Source organism: Trichosurus vulpecula, chromosome 5 (assembly GCF_011100635.1).
Source record: "Trichosurus vulpecula isolate mTriVul1 chromosome 5, mTriVul1.pri, whole genome shotgun sequence".
Taxonomy (NCBI): Eukaryota; Metazoa; Chordata; class Mammalia; order Diprotodontia; family Phalangeridae; genus Trichosurus; species Trichosurus vulpecula.
This window is the reverse complement of record NC_050577.1, coordinates 93531983-93548918: the sequence shown is the minus strand read 5'-3', so window position 1 is coordinate 93548918 and position 16936 is coordinate 93531983. Positions and strand designations below refer to the sequence as shown.

Below are 16936 nucleotides of genomic sequence, written 5' to 3'. Positions count from 1 at the left end.
CACATATTAGTAAACACAAAATAAAAGCAAAGTCAATACAAGGTAATCTGGGAGGGTGAGAGGAACTTAAGCTGAGTTTTGCAAAAGGGTAAGGATTCTAAGTGGGTGGGGGTAAGGAAAGAACACATTCTAGCCCTAGTAGAAAGTCTGTGCAAAAGCACCAAGGTGAAAAATGGCATAGACTATGTCAATGCATAACATCTTAGAAAGTTAAGCTGAAGAGAAATCACCAAACAGAGGAGTACCTAGGACTTTTTAAGCTGAGGGTGATATAGCATATATGGCCTGTGCTGAATGGAGGATAGATTGGAAACTGAAGCGTGGAAACTAGAAGTTATTATAGTAGCTCAGGGGAGAGGTGACAAGGGCCTTAACTATGGGGGTTGTGGTGAGAGTGGAGATAAGGGGACAATGTGAGGTGTTGTGGAGGCAGAATGGACAAGGGGGCAGTGCTACAAAATGTGGTATCTTTAGGAGAAAGATAAGTTTCATTGAGCACCAGAATATAGAAGGAACAAAGGATCATAGATTCTAGGGTCATCAATTCAAAGGTTGAAGGGATTATAGAGGTTATCTAGTCTAATCCTCTTGCTATTTAAGTGAAGAAAGTGAGTTCCCAAAAGGTTGTCTGCCTAAGATAGTAAGTGAATTCAGATTGTCTGTCCCTAAATCCAGTAATCTTTCCATTGCTCCAATACAGGGAGTGCTGGGGAAACAGACTAGGGCAGAGTAGTAAAGAGTTTACTATTAGGGTCATGGGGAGAAAGGTGGCAACCTCTGGTGTAGCCAGCATATGCCCTCTTTGTGATCTCTGAATTTGACTTAGGCATTCCTCATGGTACGTCATGAGGGGAATGTAGTAATGGTGGTGGAGTCCTGATAATCACTAGGGGTGAGGGGAGATGACAGCTCTGGGATGGGTATGGATTTAAGTGAGGTATCCAGTAATCCAGCTGGCAGGAAGTATGTCTCTAAATAGTTCTGGTTCTGATAAGGCCTGGTAAATTTTTCATTGAATGTGTCATTCTGGTATAGTCTCCTGAGATTTCCACTTTTTTTTGTTTTTGCTTTGTTCTGAACCTCTAATTTCCGATGAAAAGCTTCCTCGGAAAGTAGTTCTGTGTAGCTGGTACCAATTCACTAGGAAGTCCTGACTTCCATCATCATCACGTTACCTCAAATACTCCTTTTCTGGGCAATATTTAGCATTTACAGTGGGAACCTAAGGAAAAATCTGAGGCATCTTTGAAAGATATTACCATTTGAGAGAAGGTGAAAAGTATTTTGGATAGGAAATGGACCTCGACTATGTAAAATGCCATTAGGCAGTAGCCAGGTGATGCCTACCAGAAGAATACACTTCATTTAAAGGGGACTGGTATATGACTTTTACCTACAAAAATGTTCTAAGTGGAGCTTTATCCAAGGCTGATACTCTTCCATGCTTCCTTTTTCTCAGTAGCACCTAGGGAGAACCTTTTTACTATTTATGTCAGACCTTTTAAAAGCCTCCTGAAGTCCCCTCCTATCTACTGAGATCTTCCCTCTAGGAACCTAGATACCTTCTTTGGGTTCAATTCAATACATTTGTTCACACTTATTAATCCAAACAAGCTTTATCGTAATTTTAATTCATTCCACTTTATTAGTGAATATTTGTACAACATAATTTTGAAGCAGTTATCACAATAATGGGGCCATCAAAAGATAAAAATTTTAATATACTGTTTTGTGCAAGAAAAAAAATGACATAACCAAGAAGAAAGTATGAACATCCTTTATCAAAGGGAACTATGCTTATCACTACTATGCAGAGGAAAAAAACTTCAAGGGAATTTTTTGAAAGTATGCTATGTAAGTACAAGTCTACTTTGTTTAAAAATTAGCAAATTGAACTCTTGCAATGTAATCTCATGTGAAAAAGAACAATCTTTGTGTCTGTTTTATAGTACTCCGTGAAGGCAAAAATATTGTCGAGTGGAATTTGCTGTCTAATTTCCAGATATTTCCCAAAGGCCTTGGCTGCAGATGGAAATTTTCTCTTAAGAGTGTGTCCATACTAGAGGGAAAGATTTGTCTCTCTATAGAAATGCATAGGGTAGGAATCCTGTGAAAGTGCTTAGAGAACAGGAAAGCACATAAGGGGTTAGGGCCCTGTGGACCCAAATAGTTCATCTCTGGCCTGTTCCCACAATGATTCCGTTTCCTCTAGAGGCTCTCTGATAGCTCTCTCCCTCCAAGGGGAAGTGAATTTTTTTAGTTGAGTAGTTAGGGTGCAACGCCATTCCCCAGAGACTGCCTAGTGATCTTTGTACTGAAAGCCATGGTTTGTATGTGTCCCTGTGATGTTATTTTAAGAACATTTTGATTTGATGTGTATTATCAAAACTATAACTAGTTCAGTGAAGTTTAATACAACATTAATTCACAGGATTCACAGACTTTTATAGAAGGAAGAGACATAAGAGGTTATCTAGTACAACTTCCTCATTTTAAAGATGGGAAAACTGAGACCCAGAGAGGTGAAGAGGAAAAATAATTTTTAGAGGTTGGACTGGGTGCAAGAAGACACATGAGTAACCTGATCTTTGTTTAGCATAGGTTCCATGCCTGTTTCTTTATGCTCTGTGGCTAAAGGTGATGGTGAGAACTTTTGTTTTTGACTCAGTGTTTCATCTTTGTGGGTAGGTAACAAGAACTTGGATGATGCTCTCTAGAGCCCTGTTTCACTGGGAAACTGCACCACTTGGCTTCCAACTGCTCTCTCTAGGCTGGCTTTGTGGAGTTGTTAATGTATTTGATACACATGTAACTTGTTTTGCACAAGTCTCCAAAAGCATGTACTTTAAGACCCTAGACCCAGGGGCTTTTAGCCTGGGGTCCATAGAATTGTTTAAAAAAATCTGAATGACTGAATTTCAATGTAATTGGTTTCCTTTGTAAACATATTATTTTATGCATTTAAAAACATGGTTCTGAGAAGGGGTCCATAGGTTTCATGAGAATGCCTAAAGGACCTACAACACAAAAAAAGGTTATGAACCCCTGTCCTAGTCACCTAAGAAAGGTGATGATGACAGAATAAAAAATTAAAACGTGGAAGTAACTATCGTTTGTAACACGCAAACATAATTTTAGCCATGTGAAGGACAGAGGCCTGTACATAAACCCAAATAAAAACAATGGCGGGGGTGGGGGCGGGGCAGCACAAGTATTTACAGGCTCACCCATTTGACTTCCAGAGATGCACAGGTAAACAAGATGAATAAAATGCCTTGTCCTTACCATTTATATGGCACACCTCATTACTTCTCCTGGAGAAAGAAAATAGTAGCTATTTGTCATATGGACCTTAATGGTTAAAAAAAAAAAAGATGCTTCACTTTAAAAACAATTCTCAATAACTTCTGCAAATCTTCATTATACTTTTACATGAGCCTGACATTCTGTTAACTACTAGACCTAATGACTAAACATAGAGAAACTAAAAGCCCTCTGCTGCCTGTGATGGTCGAGTGAAAGGTAAGGAAAGTGTCGGTGCTAATAGATTTCTTTTTAGATGGCTCTAACTTCTCTTTTCTGATGTGGAGAGTCTTCCCTACTTAAGCAACAGTGGGAAGTCATCTTCATTCTTTCCTCAAAAACAAGAACTATAGGCTCTGAGTAATATCACTTTCGGGGCATGAGGTGGGGGAGAGGGATGCTGTAATGCTGTCACAGAAGTAAATCTGGATTAAGGCACTGTCCAGGCTTCAAGACTATGTTGTTCAGTGTCAGCTTCCTAGCTTTCTTGCTTCTTCCTCTCCAAAAAAAAAAAAAAAAAGAAGCTAATTAAAGAAAACCCCATAGTTCTACCATTTCTCATAGAAGGAAAGATGGACCATACAGCCTCTGCCAGATTGTACAAACAAAAATGTTACTCTTCACAAAGAGCAGCACAGGTATTCTGGGATGCACGAGTTGAAGAAGGGATGCAACTGGTGTTCAGCCTAAACAGCTATGATTATTTTCCAAAGCATTAATGTGTAGGTGAGAGCAAACATGCACACAGACAAACACAAACACCAAGAACAGAGACACAAATAGAAGATTTGCTCTACTAAGAAAAGAAAAACTGGCACCTTGTTACAAGAAAATTTTCTTGGCAATTTTAAATATAGTCATGTTTTATAATGGGAAGGTAAAGAAACTATGAATTAAGGAATCAACAAAAGGTTCTTTTGATGGAGGGAGTGATGACAAAAGGACTAATGCTGCTTTAAATGGAGGTAAATATTTGAGTGAAAAAAGGCATGTAGAATTTTATTCAATACATGCAGAAATATGTGATTATTTTTAAGAACTTCTCTAACAAAATAATATAGTAGGACTTGTTTTAATTTCTTCAATCTGCAAAGGAAAATCTACAATTATATAGTCTCAACATTTTCAGAGCATTTACATTAGGAAATGTTCCTTTCCTTGCAACTGTATGACAATACTGTATATGCCACAATAAAATTTACAAAAACAAAGTTGTATCAGCAGTCATACAAACATCATGATTTTACATTGCAATACACAAGAAAAAAAATAGACATTTCTCTGGCACTTCATTTCCTCAATAACTGCTGCCTATTTACAATACAGTACAGAGTAATAAGTTTTAATGCATGCTTTTAGAAACTGTTAACTTTTTAAGTCTAATAAAGGCTATTCAGGAAGCCATATCTCTTCAGGTCCAAACAAATAACGAGAAATCTGCCATATTTTTGTATAACAATCAACAGTTTATTAATGGATATGGTGAAGTTTTAACTATCCACCAAAAGATGTGTAAAAAAATTGCCATGAAAGTAAAAATAAATAAAGCTGTTTTTAAAATCAGTCTTGTTTTACATTTTAGTCCAGAATGCAACATTTAAACACAAAACTCATTAAAGTTTTAAAGTAAATCTATTTATATTCAAAGTACAGCTTTTATGACAAATCTAATGAAAACTTAAACTGATTTGGTAATAGGTTCAAAGACTTTCACATTCAAACACAGTTTTCTCTTCACACAAATACTTTCTCCAACAGTGATGGGCAACAGTGATGACATATTGCTGTATTCTGACATAAGGCACTAGGTTAGGAATATGCCATACACTCACCTTATGTCACATTTACATGTTCTTAGCTATCAATCAGCTCTTTCAATTGCAAAAAATGATAGAATTTCAGGACGTAGTACAATTTAAAGGATGACAGCATATTAAATCTTTCAGAAAAGGTCTGGAAATATATATGCATATATTTTTTTTAATACAAGACAATCTTTAAACCTATCAAGCTCTCTTTGTCATGCTTGGGTTAGACATCACTGGGGAAAATAAAGACTCATTACCCATCACTCTACCATGATCAACATTCTCATAACCAATACTCTCTTCTATTGCAGTCAGTGTTCATGAGGCAAAAACTTGACCCAGAAACTTTGTTCACGTTCCCCTACATTCACTGAAGGCTTCTCTGTTCACCGTGGTCATTCTGCTTCACTTTCCTTTTGTTTGGCACCTGTTATTATACAGGGAAAATGAGTTTTATGGTATAGTGTGAGTATCTGTGATGATTTGACTGTAAGTAATGGGAACACACATATATTTATTTATGTCACTTCTAGCCTCTAAGGCACGCAGGCTCAAACCTTGGAGCTCTCTTTAGCTCCCTCCTCTCTCAACCCCCATATTCAATGCAATGATCCTATAAGTTCTGTTTGTGCTTTCACAATATCTTTCACATCCAGCCCTTTGTATGTGTTCCCCACTGACAACATATGCATTTAAGCTGCCATTACCCTTCACCTGGGATATTTCAACTAGCCTCCAAAATGGTCTCTCTACAAGATTTAGCTTCCTAAAAACATGGCTCTAGTCACATCAATCCGTGCTCAAAAACTTTCAATAGCTCCCCACTACCACCAAATACTGTACTAACTTCTAAACCTGGCAGTCAAGCCCTTCCATGATTTGGGCCCAGACTCCCTTTCAACTTTATTCTCCACCCATTTTGTAAAATAAAACTTTATGTTTTCTTATGTTTATAATTTTGCTTACATGGTTCTCTCTATTTGGAATGATGTCTCCCTCATGCCCTCACTAACTTCAGCTCCATCCACCTAATTCTCTTTTTTAAGACAAGTTCAAAATTGTCTTCTCCCTGAAACTTTTTTCAGTGTCTCCAGCTGAAAGTAATGTTTCCCTCTTTTGAATTACCATAGGACTCTGTATCCTCTTACTATACTTTCACATCCTATCTGGTATTATAATTATGTATTTAAATTATTTATATGTAACATATGCATCATATATACATATATATATATATATATATATATATATATATATATATATATATATAAATTAAAGAACATATTATAAAGGGATGGTTTCAGACCATTCAGAAAGGGAAGCAGTTCTATATAAGTATAAATATAGGTTCTTCAAGAACAAATTACATCTAATAACTCTGTTAAAAGAGGACATAAATAAGGCCACTCTAGCTAGTAGATAAGAATGCCATCGACATAGTATACTCGTATTTAGGCAAAATATTTGACATCTTTGTGAACAAAATGCAGAAATGTGATATAGATAATATTATAGGTTGGTAGATTTAGAACCATTTACATGACTGGATCCAATGATTAGTTATTAATAGTTTATTTTCATACTGCTGGGAGGTCTCTAGCAGAATGCCCCAGGGATCTATCCTTTGCACTGAGATATTCTAGCCTGTGAAGATTTTTTGGGATTCTGATTCTGTGATGCAATATGCTAGGCATTTTTCCTAGCTTTGTGTCACCTGAAAATTTGGCAAATGTTATTTGTGCCTTTATCAAGTTATTGATAAAAAACGTTGAGCATCCCAGGGCCAAGAGCAAATCCTTAATGAAATAATGACTGGGTTTAAGAGACAAAAGTCTTCAGCTTGGTTAAAAAAATCCATTTCAGATATAAGAGACAGCAGGCACAGCTAGTCAATAGATCATGTGTTAAAGATCTGAGATTTTTAGTATGTTGCAAGTTCAGTATGAGATGCCAGTGCAATATGATAGCTCCAAAAAGCTAATGGAACCTTTGCTGCATAAATAGAACAGTAGCATCCTGAACTGGAAGGTGGTGAGGTAGTTGGTAATAGTCCTATTGTACTCTTTCTTAATCAAACCACAGCTGTAATGTTGTGTTTAGTTAGAGGCTCCACACTGTAGAAAGAAAGGGCAATGAAAAACTGGAATAAATCCAGAGGATGATGACAAAGGAAATTAGAGAACTTGAGACTGAATCATACAAGGATCAGGGAAAGAAATAGGAATGTTTAGAATGGAGAAAAGGAGCTCTGAGTAGGGGAACATGATGGCTGATAAAGTATCTGAAAAGCTGTCATGTGGAATAGGGTTTAAATTTACTTGATTTGGCCCCACAGAGAAGAACTAGGAACAGTAGGGAGCAGCACTGAGATACATTTTGATTGGATGAAAGGAAAAAAACTTCCAAACAAGTAGAGTTGTTCAAAAGCAGAATGGACGGCCTCAGGAATTAAGAGGTTTCTTGTCATTCAAATGGAGATTTTTTGGTGATGCTGTAAAGGTGCTACTACAGTGTACAACATCTTTTGGCAAAAAGACTTGACTAATTCCTAAAAGGAGCTTGACAAATAATTTCTCTGCCCTACCCTACTGTTGAATATTCTATTTATAACTGAAAAGAAAACCTGGCTACCCTATACAAGCAACCCTATGGCAGAGAAGTAGGTTGGAGTGTTACGTATTTTGTCTAGTGAAAAGCATGTAATTTACACACACACTTATCAGAGTACTTGATATTTTTTGAAAAATTTATAACCATGATATCACCAAAGGGCATGCAAAAACACTTTAGTCACTGCTGGCTCATCATGGACAAAGCACAACTGACAAGTGGTTCTTACTCTCTAAGTTCCTTTCTAAGTAGATTGCTTGGAACATGGAACCCATTTTCCTATAGAGGTGTTATACATGATGGTTTCCAGTTAAGCCCACAAAAGTCTAATTGGTCCATAACGTACCTGAAGTAATAATGGTAATAATCCCATTTTATCTTTACTTAAACACTTTTCATAACACTGTTTCTTAGAGAAAAATACATTCAAGGTCCAGCTATTGGCACATGGCTCCCCTTGATTTTGAGTGCTACCAAATGAGAAGGATGGTAAATAATTCCAGGTGAAAGTCACTAACTTGTTAACTTTCTACCTTTCTGGGTCATTTACTCTCTAGTTATTATGAACTGGGCAACAAAAAGACAGCTGCCTCCACTAGGAATAGGGCTTTAGATTTGGGGCTCCCTTGCCATCCATTTGCATGTAGGAGTTGTTCATGAGTAGGAGTCTGTTTTTCTTGAGTGAGTTTACTACTGAGCTCTTAACAAATGGTAAGCAATGCTATAAAAATATATAGAAATCCATGACTTCTATGAAGTTCTTGTCATGTCACTGTATTTTTGTTTTGTTTACAATTCCAACTAATGTGGACATAGTATGGTCTTATATTATTTTTAGTTTGATACAGGAGTAGAGAAGGTGGGGGAAAGAAAGATCTGGTGGTCTTTTGACCACTAAAATCATTCTTCTGTTTTTAAATTTATGGGAACAAGACAAAACCAACTCTCATCTAACACTTCCCTTCTATTTATTTGCTACTCCAAAAAATGAGACTGATTCCTGAGGTAAGTAATAATTATCTCTGGTCTGGTAGGAGGTACCTTAAATTTCATTATGGGGAAAAAGTTAGTATTAAGACATTCTGGTTATATACCAAGTCATTTTTTCTCATAAAAATAGGGTTGATTTTCATGTTTTCTAACTAGTATTCATTCCTAAGTGAAATAAAACTGAGGAGATCTAAGTGGCATAGTGAAAGTCAGTGCGCAGGCATAAATCTGGGCTCTGACAATTATATCACAAGTATATGACTTTGGATGAATCATCTCACCTTAGTCTTATCTTTAAAATGGGGACAATGGTACACCATGCATGTCACTAGGTTGTTGTAACGAAAGTGTTTTGTAAATCTTAATCTGTTATATAAAAGTGAGTTGTTATTAATGGAAATGGGTATGATAGAAATCTTAAAAATACTTTAGGCCACCTAGGAATTACTGGGCATCAACTCAATACTTGAAAATTACAATTTTTGTGTAAGTCTTTGCTTTACATCTACATAAAGCATGAACTCAAAAGAAATGAGAAAGACTGATAAAACTTGGGTCTTGTTAAAATAAAGTAACAACTAATAAGTGGTGGGATTTATGGGAAAGTTATTTGCTACAACAATACGAGATCACCATGGTATGCTACATCCAGTCCTGCAAACTTATGAGAAAAGGCAAAAGTCAGCATCTGTACCTGCTGGTGTGAGTACCAGGGCTTGTAGAATGTCTGACAGTGAGATGATACCCACAATGCTATCTGCTTCATTTACTACCACCAGTCGATGAACCTGTAAATTAGAAAAAAAAAGGTTCATGGATGTTGGCGCTTTTTTATTTTAAAATGTGTAATAATGAAAGGAAATTCCTTAGTTCCGTGCATTCTGGTGAACACATTGTCACCAACTCAGAGGAACATAGTAACTCACAGAACAAAAAAGGGCTTCAGATCTAAGGATAACATTGATTAATTACTTGAATTATTTGTAAGAAAATTAGCCAGGAGTATGTAGTTGACATTTATATTTGAGATGCCTTGAAACTCCAAAGGAGATAAACATTGTAATTTCATACACAGAACAAAGAAGACATAGTTATCTTCCTTTGAAATGCATGTGTTCCTCTATTAATTTCTAAGAAATAGTATCTTGCTTCAGCAGTATACCCCTTTACATGGGAAAGATGTCCAAATGATTATTCAAATAGTAAATAATAAAATAAAATATCTTCGATTACTTGATTTTACATTGCCTTTCAGTCAAGAAACTCAATATTGAGAAAAAGTTCTCTGATATTTACTGTTTAGAGGTTTGATTAATCATTATGAAGTGAAATGGTTCATAATAACATCCATTTTTATGCCTTAGGAAAACAAACAACAACAACAAAAAACTACCAAAATTTTTCCTGGTTCTGGACGATATTTTGAAACACTACGCAAAATAAAGAAATCCTTACCAATGAGTACAAAACACTGACTCTGTTCTGACTCAAAGAGCTGTTAAGACTTTAGGACTAAGGTCCCATACCAGTCAGGGTACTTTAGAGATCCTCTTCTCTTGTATTTGAACAGTCATACCCACATGATACAAAATGGGGAACATGGGAAAGAGAAGGAAAAAAAGGGGGAAATCCTCTTTTTTACATATTTTTCTGTAATAATATTGGTGATGCTTTTGATATAATAGTTTTTGGGGGGGGTGGTGGTAAAATATACTTAATCACTTGGTCATCTTTCTCATGCCAAATACCATAAAATTTCTCTCAAGTTTATTTCAAAAGTAATAAGTCAGGTTAAACTAAAGCTCTTCAATAACTGTAATACAGGACAGAAGAGCTCGAAGAAGACTTTAAATTGTCTCCCCACAGTAGACTATTTGAAGATTCTATAACAATTATTTAAAGTAACTATGCTTTCAATTAGTGGAGGTTAAGGGTCCCAGGTAAGTGTCCCAGTTAGAGAATTTATTATGTCACTAATTAAAGCTGACTGCAAAATATATTTCCTATTTTGACCCAACGTAGGAATTTTCCATGTTCATAATATCGGATTCACATGTATTAAATATTCACAGGTTGGCCAAACATTCAGTCTTAATACAGATATCTAAGAACGTAAATTAGCCAGTTGAAATGCGGTATTTCAAACTGTGGAAATCAAGCAACTCACTTAGACATTAAATTATTGTTGCAAAGTTACTTTTTCTAGCTCATCAAAAGAGTGAAGAAAAGATTCTAAAGCAGTAAAAGACAAGGTTGTTGATAATTTTAGGCAAAAATTCAATTCTTTCTTATTAACTTTATTAAGATATCTTATTCTTGATCAACTTTATCATGCAGAAAGTCTAGAAGTCCACAAAATAAAACACAACAAAAATCATCAACTGAAAAACTTAATATGCTTAATACAGATTCCTGGCCAGGGAACAAATGCTAGTAAAAAATGCATTTTCCTAGAGTCTTGCAAATCTTATTTAAAAAAAGACTTTAAACTGAAAATGGAAGGAAAATGGAGAAATATGTCTACGAATATGTCCACCAAGCTAGATATCACAGAGCTTAGCAACAATGTAGGAGGACAAAGAGTGGTAGAAATACCCAGAAATTCATAGTAGATAAAAGCCAAAAGAAAAGCCAGGGACTCCAGATGTGTAGATGACAATGTGAATTAAAGATCTTAATGCAGGTAAGCAAGTTTGATCTAGTAGGTGTCACTGAGACTTGGTGGGATGAGGCCCATAACTAGAATACAGTTCTGGAAAGGCATACCTCATTCAAAAGAAATAGAAGAGTGGGTGGGTGAGGGGGAAGAGCAAAAAGAATATTGTATATTGAAGAGAGATACTTGTGAGAAAATCCAGCAGTCAGAGCTAGAAAAGCACACTAGAGAGAGCATTTAGGTGAAGATCAAGAAAGGGAAATCAAAGTGATCATCTGTATACCTGTGCAGAAAGAGAAAATACATGACTTTAGGAAACAGATCACGAGCCAGGCATAGCCGAGGCATCTTTAATATCTGGATAGCTGTGAGAGCTTTTGACCAAAACGAGCCGCTAATGATTCCTTAACTCGCCTTGATGATCATTGCATACTTCAAAAGGTAAAGGAACCAACAAGGGGAAATCCAATTAGAATTCACCCACAAGCAGAAACTGGTTGCTGCAGTGATAATGATGGCAGTCTTGTGTAAAACTTAGAATTCGTAATAGAGAAAAGTTAGCGCTAGTCTATTTTGGGGGAGGTTTCAAAATATTCAAAGAAAGGAAAGGTAGAATCCCATAGATAAAAATTCTACAGGGGAAGCAAGCCCAGGAGGGGTGGGAAGTGCTCAAGAATTAAAATCTGAAGACACAAAGAGCAACAACTCTCATGTGAAAAAAAAGTCTAATGAGAACAATATGCGAACACAGGAAATTCAACTACCAAATTAGATTTTTTAAAAATTAAAATTTTCCCAATTATGAAGCATTTCTCTTTTCTTACCAATTTAGATCTTAAAGATGTACAGAAGATGGAAACAAGATAACTAAGGATGAATAAAAAAAACACAGCATGACAGGAATGGCAAAACTCAGAATGTTTCAGAAAACAAAGGACCTTCAGGAAGGAGCTGCTATTGCTCAGGGTGGATAGAATGATAACGACAAGGAAGAAGACACAGAGCAACTCATCTCTTATTTTGTTTCTGTTTTCTCTGCCAAAGAGAGTTTATACCCTAGAGAAGGAGGGAGATAAAAAGAGCTGCTAGCTGCCCTTGACGAGCTCAAGTCATGCAACCCAGATGAAGTACCCTCCTGGGCAATGAAAGGATTGACAGAAGCTGATTCTCCAGTATAGTGACCTTTGAAAACCCCTGGAGAATGTACAGGTCCCACAGGACTGGAGAAAGGTAAATGATAACTTAATTTTCAAAAAAAGGGAAGATGACAGAATCTGCAAAGTAAAGGCCAATGGGCTTGAGTTTGATTCTTGGCAAATTTTTGAAATATAATAAAGGGAACATCTAGAAAAGGAAGAAGGAACTACAAAGTGCTATCATAGCTTTGATGGGAACAATCCATACCAAACTAGTACGATGTCTTCTACTGCAGGGTTACTCAACTTGTAGATCAGGGGAATGTTGCAGATACAGTTTACCTAGATCTTAGCAAAGCATTTAAAAAAGTTTTTTATGCTACTTTTGTGGACAAGCTAAAGACACATAGACTAGATGATAACACACTTAGGTATATTTAGGTTGAATGGCCAGACCCAAAGAATAGTCATGAATTGTTTACTATCTATTTGCAAGAAGAGCTCTAGGGGTCTGTGCTTGGCTCTGTGTTGTGTAACATTTTATCAGTGACTTAGAGAAAGGTATAGTTGGCATGTTTATCAAATCTACAAGTGACTTAAAGCTGAGAGGGACAGCTAACACACTGGAGGACAGATAGCATGGTATAATTGCCAGAGCACTCAACCTGGAGTCTCAGACATAGATAGGTTCAAATCTGTTTCCTCATCTATAAGGTGAAGATAACAGCCACTATCTCAAAGGGCTGTGAAGATCAAACAAGATAATATAGAAAAAAACATTTTGCAATCCTTGAAGTATTATATTAAGGTAAGCTATAAATATTATTTAATCGAGATTCAAAAAGATCTTGATGGGATAGAATACTGGGATAAATCTAGCAGGATTAAATTAAATACAAAAAACACAAAGTTTTATATTGGAGCTCATAATATGGGGGAGGTGTGCATAGACAGTTGGTCTGAAAAAGATCCTGGGGTTTTAGTGGACTGCAAGCTCCATACGAGTCAGTGGTTTGATCTGGCAGCCAAGAAAACAAGTGCAATGCAGGGAGGTGATAGTGCTACTGTTCTCCACCTTGGTAATATTACCTCTAGAATATTGTGTTCAGTTCTGGGTGCCACAGTTTAGGAAGGGCGATATTAAATTGGAGAGGAATGTGATCAGAATAGTGGAAAACCTTCAGTACCTGCCCAGGAGGACTGTCTGAAGGAGCAGAGGATACTTAACATTAATAAGAAAAATATTTTAAAACAATTAATTAAAAATAAAGAGAAGACTTAGAGGGGTAGGAGGCAGAGGTAGGGAGCTATCAACTGTCTTTAAGAGTCTGAAGGGTTGCCACATGGAAGAGAGGATGGATCTGTTTTTGCTGCACATTAGAGGACAGAACTCAGGGCAACATGTAGAAGTTGTAAGGAGACAAATGGAGGTTGAATGTCAGGAAAAACTTCCAAACAATTCCAGGTGTCCAAGGCTGGGCTGCCTTGAGCAGTGATGGGCTACCTCGTACTGGAGGTCCTCAAACAGAGATGGATGACCACTTGTAGAGTGTTTGCAGACTGGGTCATGCTGGCCTAGATGTTTTCTGAGGTCCCTTCCAACTCTGAGAATCTGTGAAAGAGCTACTGCTTTTACAGTTAGAGATGCCTTCTTCTCTTTATTTTAATGTAATTATCTCTGAGGACATTAATGAAAAATTAAACAACCCTAGTCAGTTGAAAATTAATGGAAAATAAGTAGCTTTGGGTACTGGATTCCAGTTGTAAAGGCAAAAAATCACATACCATTTATCATTAAATACATTAAGGAAGATGAATTTAAGACTATGAGAATTACTTCAAACTAAGAAAATCTGGACTGAGGTTCTTGAAGACACGCAAGTGCTTGGCACATAGTTTTTTATAAAAAATGTCCTTTGATTCATTTGTTAATTCATGAAAATTCGTAAGTATGCTGAAAGGATTTTAGATGGATTACAAAAGATTCCTAAAAGATATGACTGAACTTCGTCTGAAGCATATGCTCTGTGTTCCACTTTTAGAGACAGATTTTAAAAGTTAACTCCGCGTAAAACTATTGGCATGAATGGGATGGGAAGACAGTTACAGTGAGATATCAAAGCAGACTAAACAGCGCACTGCATCACTTATTATTATTTGTTTTGTCTAATTAATGGATTGTTACAGATGAGACATACTTTTCTCCTTTCCCCGAAAGGCTGATGACAAGGTCTTATTTCCTAAGTGGTACACTTTAAAAAATTTTAGAATTACAGAATTATGATACATTGAAAAATAATTTCTTCTCAGGTTTGACATGAAAAGAGTGGTGTTTTGAAAATCCCCGAAGTGAAAGAAAATTCGAAAGGTTCTCTAGATTTACAGGCACCTGCTGAGTGTTGTGGAATTTATAAGTCGCAGGAGTGTATACTATACCAGATTTAGAGATGAAGAAACTGGTGGGAACACAGAAGATGATTGGATCATTCTTTCCTTAGTTAATGTTATATACATTATATCTCCCTACTACTGGAGGTTTCTGAGTAGAATTTGAATGAATACTTGTTGAGCATTTATGTTTTAGGTGGGAGCCAGATTCAGAGGTCTCTTGCAATTCTGAGATTTTATGTCTTCTAATTTTTTAAATATCCTGATGCAATGTATATGTGCTGTAACTATCTTCCTCAAAAGCTTTTTTTTAAAACTGTGAAAAGAATCTTTTAAATATTTTGGATTCAACTGTGGTATGAGAAGAAAAGATATTTGTCTTAAACTGACTTTGACGGTTACCTTCCATCGTCTGTATTGTTTCAGAAGGAACTGAAGTACTATTTAGCACTGCCTCCTGCATGCTAACCTAAAAAAAAACATTCTACAGAAAGAGACAAATTGATCTCACCTCTGCTTTTACTATCCTATCCACGATGGTCTCCAGTGTTTCCAGCTTGCTGCACTTCACAACACCTTCAAAATATTGGGAACGGTGCTGAAGGGCTTGCGTCACTGTGATATCTAGATTATTATATGTTTTTTCAGCAGCAAGGTTCTATGATAAAGTAATTAAGAGTCAAATCCTATGATTTCAAATCACTCTAATGATAAAAAATTAGTAACTTAAACAACCAAAACTACAATGCAACAGCTTTTTGATGATTAAGTACCAAAGTAGAATAAAATGTTTCTACCAATTTATAATACAGCCAAAATTATTTGTTACTGCATAGCTATGATCAATAATAACTAGAGAATATCTATGATTTTGTGTCTAATATTAAAGCAACTCTGTGCCCCCTATTCCAATGTAATGTTTTCTTTTCTGGCTGCTGGTAAAGTATCATACTCTGATGGAACGTAGACCAATGGACCAGTAGGTACACACAGGATTAACTTAACTAGCCAGAAGGCTGTCACAGGGCCAAAGGGTCATTCACTTGCTTAGGATTAATTTTGACTGTTCTAAGGTTAATGGTTTATACTGTGGAGGGCTTGGGGAACCATAGGTAGCCAACAATAAGACTAAGCACAAGAGGAAATTCCCAGAGACCTGAATGAGCTTGGAGGCTTCTCATGAACTCTCGAGAGCTCTTAGTGAAGAAGTGAACAAAATGTCAGTGGTGGGAGAACAATGGGACAGGGACAAGCCTGCCTATAACCACCCTGGGGTTTCCTAGACTAATGGAGAATAGAGCACCTGGAGGCAGTTCTCTGTGGTCTTTAAGGCTCACCCTGGTTCAAATCCATACCGATGAATGCTTGTCTCAGAGTTGAGCCAGAAAGGCCTACAGTTACCAAACTGCTAAGGTATGTTCAACAACATTCTGTTGGTTAAACAGACCCACAATGCAACTAAAAATAGTGTGCCATTACAGCATCTTATGGAATACATATATGCTAGCCCACCCTTTCTCATAAAGAATATAAAAAAAGAATGCATGGACAGACCGATTATCAAACATAAACATAGGAATTTTAAATAAATGGGCTTTAACATTATTTCATTTAATAAAAGTGGCTGTTTTCATTTAGAAAAGAGGTAAATGGCAGCAAAAAGCATAAATTAGTGGCTAAATTAGGTTTTAAAATGCATTCTAGATATGAGTTGTGAGAAAGTAAAAAATACTTACTATTACATCAAATTTGGAATAAATATCTACAACTTTTCCTAGAAGTGAAGTGAAGATGTACATTAGAAAAATGTATTAGAAACAAATCAGAAGCTCATTTTCTTAATATGATATGTCAAAATAGGGTCACTAGGAACAAAAAATTAAATCTATTTAAATGGTCATGAAACTACATATCTTAGTAGAGAATATGGAAATAAGGAGCTAATATCCTTTTCCTGGTCATCTTATTTGGATTCAGGGTTTACTTACCACATAATAAATTCTGATTTTCAATTTAACTCAATTTGCTTAAACATTTATTTAGTA

General features: G+C 36.2%; 1 protein-coding gene across 2 annotated transcripts in view; it reads right to left on the bottom strand.

Moving 5' to 3' along the window:
* Window positions 1-1449: 1449 nt before the first annotated feature.
* The window catches only part of PRKAG2 (protein kinase AMP-activated non-catalytic subunit gamma 2), a 459590-nt gene continuing 444103 nt past the window's right edge, over window positions 1450-16936 (bottom strand). For both annotated transcript variants that reach the window (XM_036758525.1, XM_036758526.1), the window contains 4 exons: window positions 16628-16665; window positions 15403-15549; window positions 9406-9499; window positions 1450-5538 (listed from right to left, as the gene is read on the bottom strand). In XM_036758525.1, coding sequence (XP_036614420.1) covers window positions 5507-5538; window positions 9406-9499; window positions 15403-15549; window positions 16628-16665 — 311 coding nt within the window. In that variant the 3' untranslated portion in view covers window positions 1450-5506. The remainder of the gene's footprint in view (window positions 5539-9405; window positions 9500-15402; window positions 15550-16627; window positions 16666-16936) is intronic.